Raw genomic sequence first — 23,272 nt, 5'->3', positions numbered from 1 at the left:
ACTTCCAGCTCTTTCCATGAGGACATTTTCACATTAACACCAAAATCTGACAAGCGTATGAAAAGAAAGGAAACTTATATACTACCTCTTTCTTGAACACAGATACAAAAATTCTAAATAAAATACTGCAAAATAAATCCAGAGATACACAGAAATAAAACATGACTAAGTGGGAAGTTTATTCTAATAAAACAGATGATGAGGTAGGAGGGCATGAGTAGACAGGGAGGGATTAACACTATGAAATCTATTATTAACTCACTAGATTAACAGGTAAGAGAAAAATAATTTGATCATCTCAACAGATTCAAGAAAAGCATTTGACATAATTCAACACCATATACTTTCTTAACAAAGTATAAATAAAACTTCCTTAAACCCATAAACACCAAAAAATCCTATAGCAGTCACCATGCTCAATGGTGACATCCTAATGCATTCTCCCTGAGATCAGGAACAAAGAAAGGAATTCTATTCTGACTACTTTTTGAGACAGGGTCTCACTCTGTCACCCAGGCTGGAATGCAGTGGCGTGATCACAGCTCAACCTCCTAGGCTTGAGCATCCTTCTCCCATCTCAGCCTTCCAAGTAGCTGGGACCACAGGTGTGCACCAGCATGCCCAGCTAATTTTTTGTAGAGATGGGGTTTCACCATGTTGTCCAGGATGGTCTTGAACTCCTAGGCTCAAGCAATCCTCCCAACTCAGCCCCCTAAAGTGCAGGGATTACTGGTGTGAGTCACTGCATATGACCCATTCTGACCACTTCCATTCAACACCATACTAGGCATTTTGGCCAGTGCAATAAGATAAGAAAAGAAAAAAAATGCAAAATGACTAAAAATAAGTTATGAACAGATGATATGAATATGCAGAACATTCCAAGAGAATCCACAAATTGTTATCATTAACAAATGAACAGAGCAAATGTGCTAGGTATGAGTTCATTATAAAAATCAATTTAAATATTGTAGCAACAAAGACTAAACAAACAGACTTCACGAAGTGGTACAAATGGTCAGTAGTATTTGAAAATATCCTTAGCACTATTAGTCACTATTAAAACTTAAACCACAAGATACCAGTATATACTTACCAGAATGTCTGAAATGAGAAGAGTAACAGGCTGACAAGGCTTCTACAGAGGCAGCCTCTGGGAGAGCCAGGTCTTCTCTTAGTCTATCAAGCACTTCTTGTGGGCAGAAGGGGTTAAGAAAATATATTTCTAGACCACCACATCCAAGTAACTGCAGGGACTGGGTCTCCGACATCAGACATATATAGTAACTTGCATTTGTTTCCTAGAGTTGCTGTTACAGATTACAACAAATTGGGTGGCTAAGACAACAGAAATTCATCATCTCACAGTTTTGGAGGCCAGAAGTCCAAACCAAGGTGTTGGCATGGCACCATTTCTTCTGAGGCTTTGGGAGAATCGCTTGTCTCTTCTAGATCCTGATAGTTGTCAACATTACTTGACTTGTGGCTACAACTCTCTGCCATCTTCATGTTGCCTTCCCATCTTCTTTTTTACAAAGGCACTTGTGATGGCATTTAGGACCCACTCATAATATAATCCCATCTCTAAATGTTTAATTACATCTGCAGAGACCCTTTTCCCAAATAAAGTAATATTTACAAGTTCTCCAGGGATTAGGGTTTGATATTTTTGGGTAGCCATTTTTCAATCTACTGTACTTAATGTATTTACTACTTTTTATTTTTAAAAAAAATTTCATTTTACCAGTGCTGATTTATTTTCCTTTTTGAGACAGAGTTTTGCTCTCGTTGCCCAGGCTGGAGTGCAATGGCGCAGTCTTGGCTTGCTGCAACCTCCGCCTCCCAGGTACAGGTGCCCACCACCATGTCTGGCTAATTTTGGTATTTTTAGTAGAGACAGGGTTTCACCATGTTGGCCAGGCTGGTCTTGAACTCCTGACCTCAGGTTATCCACCCACCTAACCTCCCAAAGTGCTAGGATTATAGGCATGAGCCACCATGCCCGGCCGAGAAATCTATTTTCTAAGTAAAGAAATACACTAGTGAGACTGGAGAGATGGTTGGGGTACAGAATGGCCTGGGAAAACCTGGTGTGTGTAGAGGGGGTGAACTGAAAGAAGGTAAGTCTTAGCTATAATGGGAGTAACATTCTTTGGGTACCAAGGGAAAACTAGGAGGAGATTTTATAAAGAGGAGCTAAAGCAGAATTTCCTTCTTCTTTGTCAGGGTCCTGGGGTCTAATCCCATAAAAGAAGTGACTGTAGTGCTCGCTTCAGCAGCACATATACTAAAATTGGAACGATACAGAGAAGATTAGCATGGCCCCTGCGCAAGGATGACACGCAAATTCGTGAAGCGTTCCATATTAAAAAAAAAAAAAGTGACTGTATTTACATATCCTGCCCCAAAGAGGGGGCAATAGGCATGCTTTGGTAGACCCAGCTAGCTGCCCATTTGAAATCAATTCTTTTCCTTCTTCACTGAAAAGAATCCTACATTTGTTAGGAACATCAATTGCTCAATAAAATAGATCATTTCCACGGCACCTTTAGAGCCACCAGTCATGCAACACAGGTTAATGGGATTTAAGTAGAAACATGCAAGTGGAAATGCTGTTCTGTTCTGTGTAGAAAGAGACACATATTTGTACCTTTTCCCTAAGCCTTTCCTTTTCATGCCCTCCACCTCCCCATCCTTGACAGCATCATGGAGGAGTTACAATATCAGCCCTGGAGAGTTTGCCTGTAGACTATTCTATTAGAAGAAGAAACAAACAAACATAACACAAATGCCCCAATTGAGTTTAAGCCACTATTATTTGGTGTGTCATCAAACACAATTTTTAAAACCTAAACAATGGCTATGGTGTTTCACAGATTTGACATAATCAACAATAAACGAACCACTCCAATTGTTCTGGATACTTAAAAAATACGGCTTTCACACCAGTATGAGTCCCAGACTGGCACTCTTGAATGACTAAGTTGTAATTATTTCATCTGCTCCATACATTTATAATCAAGTACAGAGAAGATTAATGTAGATTCTTTATTGATTCCATCAATGTATTAGTAGATATGATAATAATAAATGGTACTTTTACATTCTCTTAACCAAAAATATAACAAATATTTACACTCAGTAAAAATACAAAAAGCATACAGAGGCACTGTCTTTCTAAAAGACATAAGTGTAAGAGGTATCAAAAAATAGAAGACAAACATTGCTTGTTATAGCATACCTTACAATCAATGAATTGTGCAGTATAATTGCTGATTACAACTGTGCAGTTTTGTTTTTGTTTTTTGCTGATTAGCTTATATGTGTCAATTTTAAAAGATCAAGTTCAACTGCATTCTGTGTATAAAAAATAAAGAAGCCTTAAAAATAAACAAAAGTGAAAGATGAACCAGGATTCAAGTTGAAATTTGAAAATGTACTGTGATACTTTTCTGAAGATTTATCCTGTTTTTCTGGCCTTTAAGGTAATGCTGAAGGAATACATACATGTTTTTAGAAACTTAAAATTTTATCAAAATAATCATTGTTTTAAGAAAGGTTTTTTCTCCTCCTCCCTTTTTTGAAGAGGAAAGAACACTTTATAAAAATTAGATTTGTTCTTAGAAACACCCATGATTACCATCACATTATCAGCCTGGGAGAGATTCTCAAGGAGGTGATATGAATGGCAATGATGTGACTTATCACCCTCAAGAAAATTCACTAAAGGCTTTTTCTCCCCAAAGATTATATTGAAAGTAATCATTTGGAGTAAATGAGAATTATTTACTATAATAAAAGTTTATGGAATCAGGTACTGGATTTACTAATTCTCAAAATCTTTCACCATAAAGAGATTTTGTTGAAACCTACTATTTGGCAAAAGTTTGCACTGAGCGTTAACTGCTTCAATAGTCTTGGCAGATTTAGAGTTGTAGTGGGAATAGAGGGCACTAATCTCTTCATTAAAATTATAAATTTATAAAACAAAAACAAATGGAGATCTGGAATTGGAGTAAATGCAGGTTAAGGCTTCTCTTGTTCTAGTCATATGACAAAGTAAGAGAAGGCAGGAATGTACCCTTAGTTAAAATATAAAAATCAAAACCTCATGATTTTTTAAGGAATACATATATAACAAACTACAAAGCATCTGGCTTTGGCTCCTGATCAATGTGATCAGCTGATCTGAACACTCACAGTTAAAGTTAGATAGATAAAACGAAGGCAGCTGCAAGGTGCACATCCAAAACCATAGGCCTCAATTCTCTGTGCAAGATATTTACACTATTTAGGACAAAGACAGGTAAGGCTTCCATTTGTTTTGAAAGACCTGCTAAATAAACACATTATGAAAGCAGCATATTTTTCTGGAGAAATGAATATAAAATGGTGAGTAGACATCTGAACTTCATTAAAAAAAAGTGGGCTTAGTAAAAATATATTTCACTTTGTTTTTCTGTGGCCATGAAAATAACATTATGTATATCAGTGAAGGAAAACATTTATGATCAGATGACCACTGTTTATAGGCCAAATCACTTAAGTGTGACTTTCAAACTAGTATTTTTGGCTTAAGTTACTTCCCATTTCAAAGTATCTAGAAAGCTATGGAACCACCAGGCCTCATTCTAGCATACCTGGGATTAATTTCTAAGGCTTAAGTTTCAGATTAATGTTTCTTTTCCACAGGAATTTTTCAGACATGCTATTATTCCTAAAATAAAGAGACAATCATTTTGATGGGAAAAATGAACTACCACCATTTACCACTTAAAACTGATTTGCGATTTCAAAATGAAGGGGGACAGGCAGGAAGATAGAGCGAAGACAGCCAGGGAAAAACAACAAATTTCTACAAAGGAGGTCACCAACTAAATCTTATGTGGACACATGGACAGCCATTCAAAGTAAACCCATTTTGGCTCCAAGTTGATCTGGGTAGTGCATGTTAATGGCTTTGGCTTTTTTTTTCTTTTGGTAGTTACAGAAGTTTATTAAAATTCCACTTGCCTTTACACTAACAAAAGTGAAAAAATTAAACGATATGTAGAAAACATTATATTTAATTTGCAAAAATGTGAAAAATCTACCTCATTCAGTAAACAGTCACTGAAATTTTAATTAAGAGTGCCACGCCCATGAGGCTGGAAAAGTATGTCCTCTCAAGGGCTAAAAACTGGGAACCAAGAGACAATCATTTCTCTAACTCCAGCTCCTCTTTCTCCCACAAAATTGTACTGCAGGCAGCTGTGAGCTGCAGGGTATGTCAGGTCAGACACAATCTGGTGCTCTGAAATTTGGGTGGCATGCTGCAGAACGCTGCATAAAGTCAAATTTACCTTCATGATTACAACACCTGTGATAAAAACGTCTTTTAAAAAAGTATTCCATACTTGTGTTAGGAGAGATTTTAGTTTTGGGTTTCTATAGACTAGAACCCTCTAGAACCCATTCTCTATTTGTTGGATCTATACTTTTAGTTACAATTTGATGCAGCATAACTTTCACTCAGGAAAGAATTTGTATACATGTAATTTAACATTGAAATTTCATTCTTTGGAAATTAGGGTTCCCACCCTCCTCCCCAAACTACTCCCTCCCCTTTCCCAAAGGACTGACAAGAAACCCCGTGGCAGCTTCATTTGGCCTTTCACACCATGACCAGCAGGTTCCTAACACCTCAACTGCAAAGGGCTTCCTATTTCTCTCATACTGAGACATACATTGCATTGGTTCTACAGATCAAGTCACGTCTCTACGTAGATCAAGCATATCACCTCTGTAAAGATGACTTCTGTTTGGTCAGACCAGAGACAGTTTTATGACCTCACACATGAACTTCAGCTAACAAGAATTCTCGAATAAAAACAAAACCACAACAATTCAATTAATAAGTTATTTTTCAAATATACAAGAATATCCTTGGTATTGGCAGACACTTTCAATTTGTCCTTCTGCCCAAGCTATGGCTTGGAAATAATAATGCCACTATCTTTAAAATAACTTGTTAAAGAAAAGTCTATAGCAATATACACAAGGATCACTCTGAGTTTAAATTTTTTCTGTAACTGTGGTCCCAAGGCAGTTCTGGCGTGCAAATTGGAGACTGGTATCCAGGCACAGCATCCATAGCTCAGGAAACTATTCATCTGCAGAAATTAAATGAAAGGAAGCATAACTCAGGTCTATTTCATTACTTGGCATAGTGGGAATAAAACCATTGGACTGGTTGTAGCAGTGAGCTGTTTGTTAGCAATGGCCTGCAGAATCATGAAGTGGTTCTGCCCACTCCTCAGTGACTTTCAGTTGTTTTCAAGTAGGTCATCCAAAGGCTAGACTGCTGAAACTTGTTCATTTTCTGAAAATAATAAAAATATAATTAACTGGGAGATCAGCATATTAATGAGATCAACTACAATCTAGTTATCTGTTTAGAAAATCAATGTCAACAAAGAAATCCTCTCAAACACTGCATCAAGGCCCAGATTTTATTATAATACCTATGATTTCTGATCACATTGAAGGCTGAAAATAAACTGGAATATCATAGTTTTTAATCACTTTATTGCTCTTGTTTAAAAGCACACAATTTCATTTATTTTCAATAAAACAATCATTTCTCAAACTATTGGCACAGGTACAAGGTCAAGAGTTTTGCTAATAAAAGGAACTATATCAACAGCATCATTTTGGATAATTTGGCATTTGAAATAGTTTCAAGTTTCCATGCATTAATGTAAAACACAATTCCATTAATGTTAACTGCTTTTTCTCAAAATTATCCCATTAGATTAAGCCACTGTTTTATCAAAGATAAGAATATTACATGTGAGCCATGGGGTGCTAGGTACACAGAAATTAGCAGCTTTCCCTTTTCATTAAGAAAAAAAAAAACGCCGTAAGTGCTGGGTATAGTGGCTCACACCTGTAACCCCATCTTTGTGGGAGAATGAGGCTGGCAGACTGCTTGAGCCCAGAAGTTCAAGACCAGCAGCCCGTGCAACATGGTTAAATGCTGTCTCAAATAGAAAAAATTAGCCAAGTGTGGTGGCATGTGCCTAGTAGTACCCGCTACTTAGGAGGCTGAGGAGGGAGAATTTCCTGAGACCAAGAAGTGAGCCATGATCAGGCCACTGCACTCCAGCTTGAGTGATACAGCAAGACCCTGTCTGAACAAATAAACAAAAACCCCACACGATCGGTTGGGTGCAGTGGCTCATATCTGCAATCCCAGCACTTTGGGAGGTGGGGTGGAAAGACTGCTTCAGGCCAGGAGTTCAAAACCAGCCTGGTCAATATAGTAAGACCCTGTCTCTACAAAGGAAAAATGTAACAATGAGTCAGGCAAGGCGGTGTGCTCCTGTAGTCCCAGCTACTTGGGAGGATAAGCTGGGAGGACTGCTTGAGCCCAGGAGTTTGAGGCTGCAGTGAACCATGATTGTGCCACTGTACACTAGCCTGGGCAACAAAGCGAGACCCTGTCTTGAAAAATAAAACAAAACCAAAACACTCCCTCCACACTAACATATTTAGAAACATTTTTCTAAAGACAGTTTCACTCTTATTGCCCAGGCTGGGGTGCAATGGTATGATCGTGGCTCACCGCAACCTCCAACTCCCGGGCTCAAGCAATTCTCCTGCCTCAGCCTCCAGGGTAGCTGGGGTTACAGGTACTTGCTACTATGCCCAGCTAATTCTGTATTATTTTTAGTAGAGATGGGGTTTCTCCATGTTGGTCAGGTTGGTCTTGAACTCCTGACCTCCCGTGATTCGCCCTCCCTCCCAAAGTGCTAGGAGCCACTGTGCCCAGCCTGAACGTCTTACTTTTTCTTACTTCTTATTTTTTAACAGAGATTTCTAAGGCATTAAAAGAAACAATTACGAATTACCATAAAATACCAGAGCAAAGACCATTTAATGTGTTCAGCAATTCATTTATGAGCCATTAAGAGAACTTGTCAACATACCATCTGCTTCGCTATCTGCATCAGTGACATCTGCTATCTTAGGATGGGATGGCTGCAAATTATGCCTCTGAGGCTGAGTTACAATCTTCGATGGAACACAGGCCACAAGGTTGCAACCGAGAGAGGCTGGCGGCAGTCTAGAGAGGCTGTTATGCATCATCTTTGACCTCTGCACTGCCACACTATAATCTGGAGGTTTTAGGTGTGGGTGGGGTCCTTCCTTTAGGTCGGCTAAAGAAATCCCCAAATATCCTGGAGGAGTGGGAGGTGGCTCCCTATACCTATCATCCTTCTTGGGTGAGGTGACACAGTACACTGGCATGAAAAATAAGCAATGAAAATGTTAATGAAAAAGATAAGAAATGAAAAAATCCCATAAACTTATTACAATGACAAAATAGAATTTAAAAACAGAGAGATGAATAAACTTGAATGACGGCAGATTAAAAATTTTCAAAATCTGAATAAACCTATTTTTAAAATATATAAACAATTATATTAAATCCTGTAAATATTAAATAGAGAAAGTTGAAGTAGATGACACTGATGACAAGCTTCCTTCTGCAGTTCAGCCCCCATTATCACAGAAGGGCAGGACAACTCCTGAAGTCATACTCAGCCCTAAAGATGTCAGAAACATTTCAAAGTTCACCCTAAACATCTATTCTCTGTAAACTAGGAGTTTATTTAAAAATGATGTTTGGGCCATCTGTTTAAGGGCTATTTTACCTTCTTTCTGAGACATGAACCAGTTTTCTGGCACTCCTGGGCAGACTAGTTCTCAGTCCTAGTATATAAACTTTAACTTTGCTGGCATGGAGGAACTAACTCCTTCAAAAACTTTATTTCTGGCCAGGGGCGGTGGCTCACACCTGTAATCCTAGCACTTTGGAAGCTGAAGTGGGTGGATCACCTGAGGACAGAAGTTTGAGACCAGCCTGGCCAACATGTTTGGAGCCTTGTCTCTACTAAATATACAAAAATTAGCTGGGCGTGGTGGGTGGGTGCCTATAATTCCAGCTACTCAGGAGGCTGAGGGAGGAGAATCGCGACACGGCACTCCAGTCTGGGTGACAGAGTGAGACTCTGTCTCAAAAACAAGAAAAAAACCAAAAAAACTTTAATTCTAACTTCTGCTTTGTAATGAAGTTGAGAAGAAAAAAACAGAATTTTTGAAAATTTATCTTAAATTACTCTAATTTTCAGCAGACATTAAAAATAATGACTTTAAATCCTTTCACTTAAATTTGTAAGCCCTGAGACTAAGGCAAAGCTTCAAAAAGCATCATAAACAGGTTAAAGATGAAGTTCCAAGAAATTAAGACTGGCTCATAAGACCCACAGGGAAAATGGCTCAGAATATCTTGATTATGCAAGTGACTTTTTAAAACACCAAAACAGTCGGTATACAAGCAGAATAAACTTAAAAAGACATAAAATAATTCTAATACTAACTTTACCATTAGAGAATGTGGTTTGTCCATACTGAATTTTCTAGAATTCTACCAGTAAAATTTGCATGTACTATCAAGGTCAGAAAAGATTTACATTCCCATTTAAGGATGCAATGGTGAGGTGATGGAGGTGAGGAGGTTGCTAATAACAAGAAAAAGAATGTAAATGATTTACCCATACTCATTAATAAATGATTAAAAAATCTATATTTGTAAAAGGACAAGAAAAAGATTTTTATATCTCTGTATACACATATGCTCAAGAAGTGGTTACCCAAATGGCTTTAATAAAAAACCTTGATCCATGCATGGTGGCTCACGAGATCATGCCACTGCACTCCAGTCTGGGAGACAGAGCAAGACTATGTCTCAACAAAACAAAACAAAGACAAAACTTGGAAAAAATGAATGAGCTAAAAACTCAACCTATAATAAAATTTGACAATAACTATAAAATGAGCACATTTCACCTTCACATTTTTTTTGCAATTAAATGTGACACCATGACTACTCTATAAATTTAAAGAGTTGAATATGATATTAATTCAAAGTACAGTCATTCCATACAAGTAGAAAAGCAGGAGTTTTATATCCAAGTATTTATACAATTCAGGAAAGAAATTTTAAAAAAGTATTTGGTGGCCAAATACTAAAAAAAGAGTTTATTAAGAAAGCTTGGAATGGATTCACAAGCAGGAGTTGGCACACTGATGATGCACACCAAGAGAGTGTACTAAAAAATGTTCTGGACTTCTTTTCATGTTTCTCTCACTTTTACTACCTAAAATCAACAGCAGATTCAATGTTTCCACCACGCATGCATAGTGATTGTGGTCCAAACAATTTATGAGGTGATAAAGAGAATAATCCTTTTATTAATATTGCATATTGATGTGACGATATTCCTCAATGAAACCAAAAAGATCTTAAAAACAAAGGACAAACTTGTCCCTCTAATTAATACCTTCATATCAGACTTTTCATTTTAATGGCTTGAATATCTGCTCCAAAGTCTTTGAGAATCCAAAAACTTTTGGGAAATAATTTATTTGTGAAGGAAGGAAAGAAAGGTTGTTAGTGAGAGAATTAATTTTTGTGATAAAATCCAGGGCTAAGATATCCCAGAGCAATTTTTTGACTACTTAATCTCTAAATGCGAAAGACAACAAAAACACAACTTACCAATCAAGCCCTTTTCTGTACTTGATGTGACAGTTTTGTAAACTGTGTCAGTGGCATCCTTGGGGTCTAAGCCTTCAGATGACTCGGTTGGGGTGCTCTCCAATACTCTCCGTTTAACTGTCCCATAGTTTGGTTCATACGTGTCAGACAGAGAACTGGAGGAGGCCCAACTCTTTCTCAACTGATTTGTCTCTAGGCTTCCTTTACACTGCCCACAAGTTCTAGAGCAGCTTTTAGGACAGGAATAGGGCTCACAGTCAGTGGGTTCAACTTCAGCAATGGGGTCATCCAAATGGGTATGTCTGTAAGAGTTCAAAAAATCCCAGCTTTTTGGGTTTGGAAGGCTTTGGAAGTTGTCATGGGAGCTGCTTGAACACGAAGTCCAACTTCCACGACCACTGTCAGCTGCTTCTATGATGATATGCTCATGAGAAATCTCTTCACTGCTCACAGACGATGAGACAGCTGAACACTTGATTAGAGATGGCTTCAAGAGTGTATACCTAAAGTTGGAGATCATGTACAGAGTTTACAGCCTTGCTGGAAAAATTTTCTTCTCTCTGTTTTAAGTTATTATTCCCTATGAGAAACTGTAGAACACATACTACAAGTGTTCATGCCAAAATAACCTTGTGAAGAAAATTATATTACCATCATTCATCACTGAATTCCTTCAAGTATTTAGTTAACACTCAGGAAGATACAGTGAAGAAACTGAAATGCTTAGCAAAGTTTCCTTAGCATTTTTCTTTTTAAATTTTAAAATTATTATTATTATTATTTTTGAGACAGAGTGTCACTGTGTTGCCCAGCCTGGAGTGCAGTGGCTATTTACAGGCACGATCATGGTACACTGTAGCCTTTAACTCCTGGGCTCAAGCAATCCTCCTGCTTCAGCCTCCCTAGTAGCAGGGATGGACTACAAGTATGCCTGGCAAGTATTTTTCTTGAACTGATTTTAAATGAAAATGCAAAGATGAGTTTTAAAATGAATAACCTTAAGTATACATATTCATTCTTGCCATTACAATATTAGACTACTGTCCATGCATATAGAATTAAGAGTTGCCAACTTGAAGAACCATGTTTTATTTTTCAATGTACCTCTGAGGTTAGCCCAGTACAGTGACAATTAAACAGCAACTTCCCAATTACCTATAAAAGGAATCATTTATAGCAGGGGTCCCTAAACTAAAGCTCATGGGCCAAGTTTAGTCAACAGCCTGTTTCTGTATGGTCTGGAGCAAAGAATAGTTTGGTTTTGTTTTAAACCTTTTAAAAGGTTAAAGCAAAGGAAAAATTTGTGACAGAGACCATATGCAGCCTGTGAAGGTGAAAATATTTACTACCTGGCCCATCACAAAAGAAGTTTGTAAAACCTTGGGGGTTTTACAAACCTTGCTTGGGGGGTAGCAAATGGCAGACAAGGGCCAAATCTGGTGGTCTCTTTGCTCATTTTTGTAAATAAAGTTTTAGTGGGACAGAGTCATGCCATTTATTTATGTGTTGTCTATGGCTGTTTGGGTGTAATAGCAGAGTAGTTGTGACAGAGGCCTTATGGCCTGTTAAGTCTAAAATGTTTACTCTGTAACTTTTATAGAAAACATGTGATGACCTCTGGTGTAGAGATCATAGTTTAACCTTATAAATGTAATACTTTATCTTAACATTTTCATATTAAAGTAGACTAGATTTCACAATATTCATCAGTCAGAATAATCTTTCTCAAAGATTTCCATGTTGTTTGATTCTAAATAGAAATTTAGAATTAACATTTTTTAAAGAATTAACTTTTGCTAAGTGATTATTCTTACTCTCCAAATTACACTTTCAGAGGACAGGGATCAAGGGCTAGTTCTACTCTCCCAACTTATCTACAATGTGCACAGCACTGGAGGCACTTTCTAATACACAACCTTTTTGATAACTTAGCCAGAATTTCAAAAATTATCTCGCCTATGTGAACAGCAGCTGCACTTTGAGTTCTTATTCATTGGGAAGATACATAATGATAAAAAGTTATTTGAATTTAGTAACACTTTAAAAATGAACACCCAAAAATCTTTCAAAATAGTGCTTATTTACATATTCAGAACAGAGAATATGTGCTTGGCCCACATATTCTTTTATGGATAACTCTGCAATTACTCCACGGGAAGTCCAAGGTCAAGCTGGGAAGCACTGCTTGCAGTGGCCACTTGGCTTGGGTTTTGTGTTATAAACACAGACAACGATGCTTACCCAGGGCCATGCTGACTATGATCTCCTATCCCTGAAGGGTGCTCTGTCTTTTCCAATGCCCCAGTGGATTCAGGGATTACCAGGGCCTGAGTGGAACACCGTTCATCCTGTAGAGCTGCAGGCATAGAGTCAACAGAACAATTGCTTACGATGCTGGACCGTGAAGAAATCTCACTATGGCTGGAGTCAGACAAGTTGTCAGATTTAGCTGATGGAGTAAGTGTGTAACCTGAATGAGAAAAGAGCCACTGATCAAACTACAAAAAAAAGGGAACAGACAGTGGGGGTAGTAGGGGAAAGGATGAAAAGAAACAAAAACAAAAATAACAGAAGACAAAGTAGAAGCAATTTTAGTTTCCATCTATGTAGATATAATGGAACAAATTTTCTCCACACATTCCCCTACATATCCATTAATCTACTTATCCATACCACACCAATCCAACTCTGCATTCAAGAAAAAGACAAAGTCTAGTATTACTAAGAAAAATAGTTTAAAGGTCTATCTATCTCAGGTTCTCCCACAGCTACAATCATTTAGCAAATTAAGATTACAAATATTAAAAAGTAGATGTCTTTAGGGTTTCTCAACTTAGTGCTTCTTCCTTTGATTAATTAATATGATCATTTCATGACCCAATCTGAATCCAATATACCCTCTTGAAGTAAGGATAGAGGTGGGAGTCCAAGATTCAAGGGAAAGAACTACATTTTTGCTTTATCAAACTATATATACTTACCCCAGAAATTCTGCATATGACACCTAAGAAGTCTTGTCTTGAGTTGAGAGTCACTGTTTTAGATTATTTTTATTTTTTAGATACAGTGTCCTGCTCTGTCACCCAGGCTAGAGTGTGGTAGCATGATCATAGCTCACTGCAGCTTTGAACTCCTGGGCTCAAGTGATCCTCTTGCCTCAGCCCTGAGTAGGTGGGACAACAGGTTCACACCACTACACCCAGTTAATATTTAAACATTTTGCAGAAATGAGGTCTCATTATGTTGCCCAGGTTGGCAAGCAATCCTCCTGCTATAGCCTCCCAAAGTGCTGGGATTACAGGTGTGAGCCACTGAGCCCAGGCTGTTTCTGTTTTTAAAATTATTTTAGGTTTAAACTTAATGCTGTACTTAGTTTCCTTTTTCTTCACCAACTTTGCAGAATATTAAACAGCTGAGTGGATACATTTTTAATAATATGTTACAAAAATAAACAGCATCTAATATGTTCTATGTTGTTCTATGATTTACTGCACAGCAGACAACTAGAGAGATGTTCTTCTGTATTCTTTGGAATGAAGAGGTAGGGATGCAGTGAGGTGAAGGACCCAAAAACAAATCTGCAAACAGAATGGCTAACAAACATTGTAATCTATTTTGATAACTGGAAAAAAATCAAATTTTTATTTAGAAATAAAAAGAAAATACTCTAGTAATCCCAACAAGAGGAGGGTCTCTAAGAAGTAAAAAATATCTTTCTGCTCAGAGGAGAGTAAGGTTTAGTAGACATGTGACCTTTGGACCAATCCCTAGAAATGTCATTAGGAAGAATTACAGGCTTTAGGTATGTTATTAGAATTCTCAGGGCCTCATCTTCATGCAGAAAGAGGATGACAACATCCTTAGTTCCAAAGTCCTCTCTGTTTAAGGATCTTAAGAGTTATTCACATATAACTCAAGTCATTTAAGAAAAATTTGTTGCAGAGTAACTTTATTAAGTCATTTCATTAACTATTTAAAAGAGAAAAAGGCCCAGAAAATGTGTGATTTATTCTTGGACTATGTGGCCAGGAACAGGGTAAGACAAGACAAGCCAGTCTTCTGACTTCTATATCTCTGAACTTGGGATCACTGCTATTTGTCAGTATCCATAGTCAATTTTCAAGAGGACCCAAGAAAGTGGATGTAGTAAATTTAAAAAAAATAAATAAATACCTTCTTCCTCCAAAGAAAAAATGTCACTGCTCTACAAAATATTCTTGCTTCATTGTTTTAAAAATAATTTCATTCCTATGTGTGTTTGATCAGTATTTCTCAAATATAATAATACTAAGAACCACCTGGCAATCCAATTAAAATAAACATTCCAGATCCCATTTCTGACAATTCAAGTTTATGAAGTCTGGGGTGGGACACAGAAATTGCATTTTTATTTTTTTGAGATGGAGTCTTGCTCTGTTGCCAGACTGGAGGACAGTGGCGTGATCTCCGCTCACCACAGCCTCTGCCCTCCAGGTTCAAGTGATTCTCTTGCCTCAGCCTCCCGAGCAGCTGGGACTAGAGGCATGCGTCACCATGCTCTGCTAATTTTTATATATATATATTTTTTTTTTTTTTTTTGGTAGAGATGGGGTTTCACCATTTTGGTCAGGATAATCTTGATCTCTTGACCTTGTGATCTGCCCGCCTCAGCCTCTCAAAGTGCTGGGATTACAGGCATGAGCCACCACGCCCGGCCAGTAATTGCATTTTTAAACAAGTTTCCTAGATGATTCTGAAATTACTATGTTAGACTAGTTCCTTCTCCCCCAATGAAAGGCACGTAAAAGTAGAGGATAAAAAAGCCTCCTCTACATATTTCACTCACAGACCCAGCTAACAGTAGAAAATAAAGTTCGACTACAGAAAACAAGGGTATAAAGTTTACTAACTCAATACATTAGTAAAATAACATATGTACAAATGAAGCATTTTAAAATGTTTATAAATAGTATTTTACTAAGTTGTCTGCCTAAGCTTTGACAAATAGTTTAATTATACATTAATAACTGAAAACAAACTAAACACTAAAATTAAATAAGGAACTTCATTTCATCAGAGTGTCTTCCTCCTTTTAGACTTGAATCGCGTATAGAAACAGTTTAAAGTGTTACTGTTGCCTTGGCTATTTGAATTGAAGATGGCACTGCCTTTCTCATCTTTGATGTTGCTTCCAACACCCTTCACTTTCTCACAGCTTTCTGTTGCTTGATTGTGATCTGTGTCCTCTTTTTTGCTGTCGACTAGTCTCTCCCTTGAAAGCATTCTTTCCCTAAGTCTTCTAAACGGGGATGCCATTCTTTTTCTGGTTGTGTTCTCACAACTTGTCCTCTCTCTATTCTCCTCAGTGGCCTTCTCAGTACTGTCTGTTCTTTTGGCTGTGCTCCTGGTAATCTGAAGGATTTTCTTTTGCAAGTAAGCCCCACCTATTCCAGGGCAGCTCTGGCCACTGATCTTGCTGCTGTGATCAGATATGATATTGCCAACTGGAGGGAGAGATGCAAAAACCCTGACATGATCAATGAAAATTAGCCTTGTTTACATAATATTTCATTATTTAAAAATTCTAACATCTTGATAATATCTGAAAAATTGAAATCTAGCAACTTTTTTTTTTAACGCATGCAAACTTAAATATAGCATATACACATAAATTATTGCAAGACAGAATGCAGGAGAAAGATTAACTTCATCAGAACAAGCTGGTGATAAAAACAAAAACAAAAAAACTGTTGAAAGGAAGCCAAGCTGGTAAAATCAGAAGGAAAAATATGACAAAAATATCAGGTAACCAGAATGATTTCTGTAAAGTAACTATGTAGGTCTAGAATTGTAAGGTAGATTTTACTATGAAAAAGCTTAGTAAAAACCAAATAGAACATACAAATAGTACATTCACTAGGTATATGTATAGAACTAATCTCAAAGTTTAGTAAGAACCAGGTACAGATTCTAATAATTTATTCTGAGTGTAATGACAGTTTTGTTCAGTCTCAGATTACTGGCAAAAACCTATCTACAGAAACAGAAGGATCATATTTAGTTGGGGTTTTGATAGTACAAATGCAAGAACAAGCTGAAACAATTCTGAAGAAAACAATTTCTTCAGGCTTCTTAGAATTCTAAACATTGCTATGAGATGCTCACAAATCTATAAATATGGTGTTCAATTGTTAGCTACGCAATGAAAGACAATGGAAAAAAAGACTTCTCTGTTTGAGGGCTGAGTGCAGGTTTTCTGTGGGGAATAAGAGCAATGGAGGAATTTCTGTCCCTAATACCTCTTCCTAGAAGTCACATTTGGGCATAAAATACCAAATCAGATCCCGCTAGTTACAACCATCTATAACAGGACGGACTTCTGAGCAGTCTCTGAAAGGGGTAAGGAGTGTAAAGGTGTTCCTGAAAGAGCATTAGGAGCATACGGATACTATTGATTTGGACTATCTGTCTGACTGGAGGTACTGTGGCTTATCCTACACCTCAAGATCTGATAAAGGGCACTTTGGATAGGACCATACAGACAAGGAAAGCAATGACACAGGTCTGTGTGCAGCACAATATTATATATGAGCTACAACAGGATCAAAATCTGTGTTTTATAAATATACCTACTATATATACTGTTTATATCTCCTGTTTCATTTTTATTAAGCTTCAGTAAAATCTGAAATGAAAAAAATCTAACCAGTCTCAGCTATGTGAGGATGAAAAGAGCGAGTAATGGAGCTATGGTGTCCTGAGGTGGCAGGAGAGAAAGAAAAGAGGCATTCCAATTCACTAAACACTTACCAAACATCAGACTTTATAAATATGATTTCATTTAAACTACATAAGTGGCTCCTAAAATAGACAGTCCTTTTTCTTTTTTTGAGATAGAGTTTTACTCTTGTCGCCCAAGCTGGGGTGCAATGGCATGATCTCAGCTCACTGCAACCTCTGCCTCCTGGGTTCAAGTGATTCTCCTGCCTCAGCCTCCTGAGTAGCTGGGACCACAGGTGTGTGCCACTACACCTGGCTAATCTTTTTGGTATTTTTTGAGACAGTTTTGCTCTTGTTGCCCATGCTGGAATGCAGTGGCGTGATCTCGGCTCACAGCAACCTCTGCCTCCTGGGTTCAAGCAATTCTGTCTTAGCCTTCTGAGTAGCTAGGATTATAAACATCCGCCACCATGCCTGGCTAATTTTGCATTTTTTACTAGAAATGGGGTTTCTCCATGTTGGCCAGGCTGGTCTCGAACTCCTGACCTCAGGTGATCTGCCCACCTTGGCTTCCCAAAGTGCTGGGATTACAGGCACGAGCCACCACATCCAGCCTTTTTTGTATTTTTAATAGAGATGAGTTTCACCATTTTGGCCAGGTTAGTCTTGAACTCCTGACCTCAGGTAATCTGCCTGCCTTGGCCTAGATGGTCTTTTTCTCATCTTACAGGAAACCAGACCATATAAATAAATTACTTGTAGTAATACAACTAGAGTGGAGGACAGAGTCATGGTTCAAACTCAGGTCTGACATCACTGTACATAATTGTCACAGAGGCAAGAAAGAGCCCTGCAGAGTGGGATGAAATTAGAACCTGGAAACTGAAGCAAGCTCTGGAAGGTTCTCTCTCCTGTTAGAAGTATTAAAATAAGCTTGTCTTCCCTGTGACCATGTACCATCCTCTGGTGTGATTATTTAAAGATGTAATTCCTTTATATCTGTGAAGAAGATATCAAGACTAAATCTCCTTTCTCCCCAGGGTACACAAAGAGTGTGAAGGGTCAGTAAAAGAAATGCACACCATATTTAGAATGCTACATGTGCAGCTAACATGAAGTGGCATCTGCAGGCACACTGTCCAGGCTATCCAAGAAAAGAAATGCTTCAGTCTGAATGATGAAAACATGTAAATGAACAAGAAGAATTTCAGTTTTTTTTACCTCATGAGATTTGTGTAAGTAAAAAATCCATAAGAGTATAGGTTATTTTAAAAAAGTTAATATTCTATTACTAAAAAAAAAGCATTAACCTAAATAATTTTTTTTCCTAAATCTTATGGTTAGTTAAAAACAATGTCTTCCCTTTTTGTTGAGACAGGGTCTTGCTCTGTCACCCAGGCTGGAGTGCAGTGGTGTGATCACAGCTCACTGCAACCTCTGCCTCCTGGGCTCAAGCGAACCTCTCACCTCAGCCTCCTGGGTATCTGGGACTACAGGCACACCACCATGCTTAATTTTTAAATCGTTTGTAGAGACAGGGTCTCATCATGTTCCCCTGGCTGGTCTCAACTCCTGGGCTCAAGTGATCTGCCCACTCCAGCTTCTCAAAATGCTGGTATTATAAGCAAGAGCCACTGTGCCCGGCCTGAAGACAATCCCTTACAGAAACTTTTATTTGCAAACACTCCATAGAAATGTCCAAATACAGGAAATTGGAATAACACCACCAAGAATTTGCACCAAAACTATGGCTTCTGCCTTCATTCTTATCCATGCTTGCCCCTCTTTTAAACAAGTTTAGGAGCATACTTCGAATACTGGAGTCCCAGTTACATGACGCATAATACCTAAAAAGCATATGCATAAGGCAATACAAAGCACCAAAGTTCAAAAAGCATTAGGAGTTATGCTTTTGTTAATGACTTATAATTACTGCTATATACTGAAAAGCAAAATATGTGCTATAAACTGTTATTTAGTCTAACAAGAACTAGTTTGAAATGTTTCGTCTTACCTTTGTGAGGGGAACCTTGAGGAGATGCAGGAGGACTAGAATGTAAAGATGATGCCACAGAAATAGTGTCTTCTGTATGCTTCTTACCACTTATTTCTTCAGTTGTTCCTAAAACTTTCTGAGGTAAACTTGTATCTAAAAATAAAACCAAAGATGCAAATAAGCAACTTCACAATTAAAATGTCTATAGTTGCCTAAATCACTACATAACTAAAGCTATGATGCACAATGGGTAGTGTAGTCAACTGAAATGTGTAAATGACAAACAGACTAAATGACTGGGTAATGGCATACAGAGATTCTCACCTCTAGGTTATTTGTTCAAATTCAGCTGGTCTGCATGAACCAGATTTTATTAGTTTGTCTGTGCTTTGTGGTTTAAGGGTAATCAATTTAACAGTCTGAGTGCTGTGCCCCGCCTCCCACAACTGACAAAGTGATTTGAAATCTTCAAAGAGAAGGCATGGATTCAAACTCTTCCCTCCCCTCTAGAGGTGGCCTCTCCAAGTCAGGACGAGGCATGTGGCAGAGGCAGTGTAGGAATGTTGGCACTGTCACTACCTGTGGTGCATCTGTGCTGTGGGTATACAGAAGAGGCTGCAGGGCTGCCAGTCCAGCCCCTTTCAAGAGCACTAAATTCACACTATGGGAGAGAAGTAAACAACAGAAAGAATCATGAATGTATAGAAAGATAGTATGTAGTACAGTGGAAAGATTCCTTAAAGCTCAATCATTACCCTTGTCTAAAGGCTGGTCCTGTTTAATTTACCTCAAACTTAGCAATGGTTTCAATATATTGACGTTTTTAGATTCACCTTCTCTAAGGAATGTCAAAGACGTATTGGTACTGTTCTTAAAACATAAAGTAAGCAAACTGCGATGAGGATTTGACATAATAAGAAGCAGCCACTGGCCAATGAAAAAATTTAGATCATAGCATACTCACACTACCCTTCATTAAATGTAATATAAACATATGCATCATATAAATAGCTGTATTATAATAAAAAATGAAGAAAGCTATATGGGGCTGGGTGCAGTGGCTCACGCCTGTAACCCCAGCACTTTGGGAGTCCAAGGCAGTGGATCACCTTAAGTCAGGAGTTTGAGACCAGCCTGGCCAGCATGGCGAAACCCCATCTCTACTGAAATACAAAAATTAGCTGGGTATGGTGGCACATGGCACAAACCTGTAATCCCAGCTACTCAGGAGGCTGAGGCAGAAAATTGCTTGAACCTGAAAAACAGAGGTTGCAGTGAGCCAAGATTGAGCCACTGTCTCAAAAAATAAAAGAAAAGAAAAGAAAGAAAGAAAGCTACATGGTACAAGTAATGCTGCCTCTCAATTAGATACTCAAGTAAAAAAACCATGGCCAGGTGCAGTGGCTCAAGCCTGTAATCCCAGCACTTTGGGAGGCCGAGGCGGGTGGATCACGAGGTCAAGAGATCGAGACCATCCTGGTCAATATGGTGAAACCCCGTCTCTACTAAAAATACAAAAAAATCAGCTGGGCATGGTGGCACGTGCCTGTAATCCCAGCTACTCAGGAGGCTGAGGCTGGAGAATTGCCTGAACCCAGGAGGCGGAGGTTGCAGTGAGCTGAGATCGCGCCATTGCACTCCAGCCTGGGTAACAAGAGAGAAACTCTGTCTCAAAAAAAAAAAAACAAACAAAAAAAAACCCAGAGCTAACTTGGCCCCCTCTCACTCCTACCAACAAATTTATCAACTTCACTAATTCTTCTTCTAATTCTCTCTTCATTTCCATAGCCACCAAACTAGTCCAGGCCCTGGGCAATTTCTAGCTAACTGTTAGACTAGCTTTCCATCTGAGGTCTCTCCTCCAGTCTTGCTGTGCCTTATACAGGCTTTCTCAAACATAGTTTGAACCCCTTTGTTCAAGTCTCTTCAATGGCTTCTCACTGATAACTTTCCTTAAGCATGGCACATTGTAATTTCAGCATACCTGTCTTCATCCTCTGCATCTTAGAAGCCGTTTAGTACAGTAGTTAAAAGCAAAGATTTAAAGCCAGTCAGGATTCTTTTAGCCTCTATGCTTCCTTTGTAAAATGAGCGTAAAAACACCACTTATCTTGTGGCGTTATTATGAAGAATGATAAAGTTAGTAAAGCACTTTGAACCACGCCTGGCACTGGTCTCCCAAGTATTAGCTTTAATTACTATTGTCTGTCATCACTGGATATAATTTCCACTCAGAGTCAGCAAAGCGCTTGTGTTTTCTTGCACATACCAAGCTGTTTCCTCTGCCTGAAGCAACTTCTCTGGAACTTTTTGCCTAATTATCTTCTTCTTTGCCAATCTTTCAGACTGCTTAGATGTTATTTCCAAAAAGCCCTTTTCTGAAACCCTATCTTACCTCTAAGTTAAAAGCTCTTGTTTTGTTCTTCTATACATTCTACATATACCTCTGGCATAACAAGAAGACATATTATACTGAAGTTATCTGTGTGACTATCCACATCACCCAACTGAAATCTGGCAAAGGAGAAAGTATTTCTTATCCAACTTTGTATCTCAAACAATAAATAAAGTTCTACTAAACATATACTACATACAATGCATGACCTGAGTAATAATGCTAGGAAGCAAATCTAACCTAGTTTCTCATCTAAAAGCTAAAACAGTGATACTGTTAACACAATAAATAAAAGTAATATGGATAATTACTAACTGGCCTAAAAGAAAAAAACAGTGTGGTCTATACTTTATAAATATGACATTCTCTTGTTTCCTAACTAGGTTTTCAGAAGAGGTCATTAAGGACAAAAACATCGTATAGCCATTTTTGGAATAAGCAACTTCATTTCCACAGTTTTCTTTTCTTTTTCTTCTTCTTTTTTTTTTTGAGACGGAGTCTCACCCTGTTGCCCAAGCTGGAGTGCAATGGTGTGATCCCGGCTCACTGCAATCTCCACCTCCTGGGTTCAAATGATTTTCCTGCCTCAGCCTCCCGAGTAGCTGGGATTACAAGTGCCCATCACCACACCCAGCTATCTTTTGTATTTGTAGTAGAGATGAGGTTTCACCATGTTGGTCATGCTGGGCTCGAACTCCTGACCTCGTGATCTGCCCACCTTGGCCTCCCAAAGTGCTGGAATTACAGGTGTGAGCCACCACACCTGGCCATTTCCATAGGTTTTTATAGATTTTGTCTGTATTAGATATTTCATTAAATACACCTTTGAATGCAGTAAGCCCTTGGTACCCAAAATTTATTGCTGTAAATCTTCTATTGATCAACAGATTTCAGCATTATAGGAAATCCAATGTTGGCATTGAAAACATATATGCTGTCAGCAAACATCTGTAGGCAAAATAAAACATTTTTTGATTCATGCAGTGACTGTATTACACAATCTATAACAGCTTATCTCCTAAACATGTGTAATGATTTTTCATTCTAACTCCCCTGAAAATTTCAGTTAAATGCATATAATATTAATGGTGTATACTCACTCAATGCAGGGTCTTTTGTTTGTCCCTTCTTCCTGATGGGGTACAAATTAACAGCTGGCACCTGAAGCACCTGGCTTACTCTGTGGGGTTGATGCAAGTGGACTTTACTTGTTTGGCCAGCTGATCTCATAGGCACTGGAGACATTTCAGATGATTTGGCTGATTTTTTCTCACTTAAATTCTTGGTCACTAATAGGAAAGAGTAAGAAATAGGTAACTGCATGTTTTTAGGCAAGGTTATCACCACTGGCAATAATAAATAGTTACTTTCACAAACAGATGGAAAAACATTTCATGCTCATGGTTAGGAAGAATTAATATCATTAAAATGTCCATACTGCCCAAAGTAATCTATAGATTCAACGCTATCCCCATCAAGCTACCAATGACCTTCTTCACAGAACTGAAAAAAGAAACACTTTAAACTTCATATGGAATCACAAGAGAGCCCCTATAGCCAAGATAATCCTAAGCAA

General features: G+C 38.1%; 1 protein-coding gene and 1 non-coding gene across 51 annotated transcripts in view; one reads left to right on the top strand and one right to left on the bottom strand.

Moving 5' to 3' along the window:
* Window positions 1-2,263: 2,263 nt before the first annotated feature.
* On the top strand, window positions 2,264-2,370 carry LOC118151786 (U6 spliceosomal RNA). The gene has a single exon (XR_004740195.1). It is a non-coding gene; the product is annotated as a U6 spliceosomal RNA (small nuclear RNA).
* Window positions 2,371-3,034: 664 nt separating this feature from the next.
* RAPGEF6 (Rap guanine nucleotide exchange factor 6) overlaps window positions 3,035-23,272 on the bottom strand; it is a 240,722-nt gene continuing 220,484 nt past the window's right edge. For 30 of the 50 annotated variants that reach the window (XM_035290921.3, XM_054252568.2, XM_035290922.3 and 27 more), the window contains 6 exons: window positions 22,797-22,985; window positions 19,320-19,454; window positions 12,848-13,076; window positions 10,607-11,109; window positions 7,971-8,285; window positions 3,035-6,361 (listed from right to left, as the gene is read on the bottom strand). In XM_035290921.3, the coding sequence (XP_035146812.1) occupies window positions 6,336-6,361; window positions 7,971-8,285; window positions 10,607-11,109; window positions 12,848-13,076; window positions 19,320-19,454; window positions 22,797-22,985 (1,397 nt within the window). In that variant the 3' untranslated portion in view covers window positions 3,035-6,335. Of the gene's footprint in view, window positions 6,362-7,970; window positions 8,286-10,606; window positions 11,110-12,847; window positions 13,077-15,473; window positions 16,090-19,319; window positions 19,455-22,796; window positions 22,986-23,272 lie in introns of those variants that run through there. The other 20 variants (XM_035290932.3, XM_078364895.1, XM_078364894.1 and 17 more) reach the window with 4 other exon arrangements.

Source organism: Callithrix jacchus, chromosome 2 (genome assembly GCF_049354715.1).
Source record: "Callithrix jacchus isolate 240 chromosome 2, calJac240_pri, whole genome shotgun sequence".
NCBI lineage: Eukaryota > Metazoa > Chordata > Mammalia > Primates > Cebidae > Callithrix > Callithrix jacchus.
This window is presented reverse-complemented; position numbering and strand designations above follow the sequence as displayed.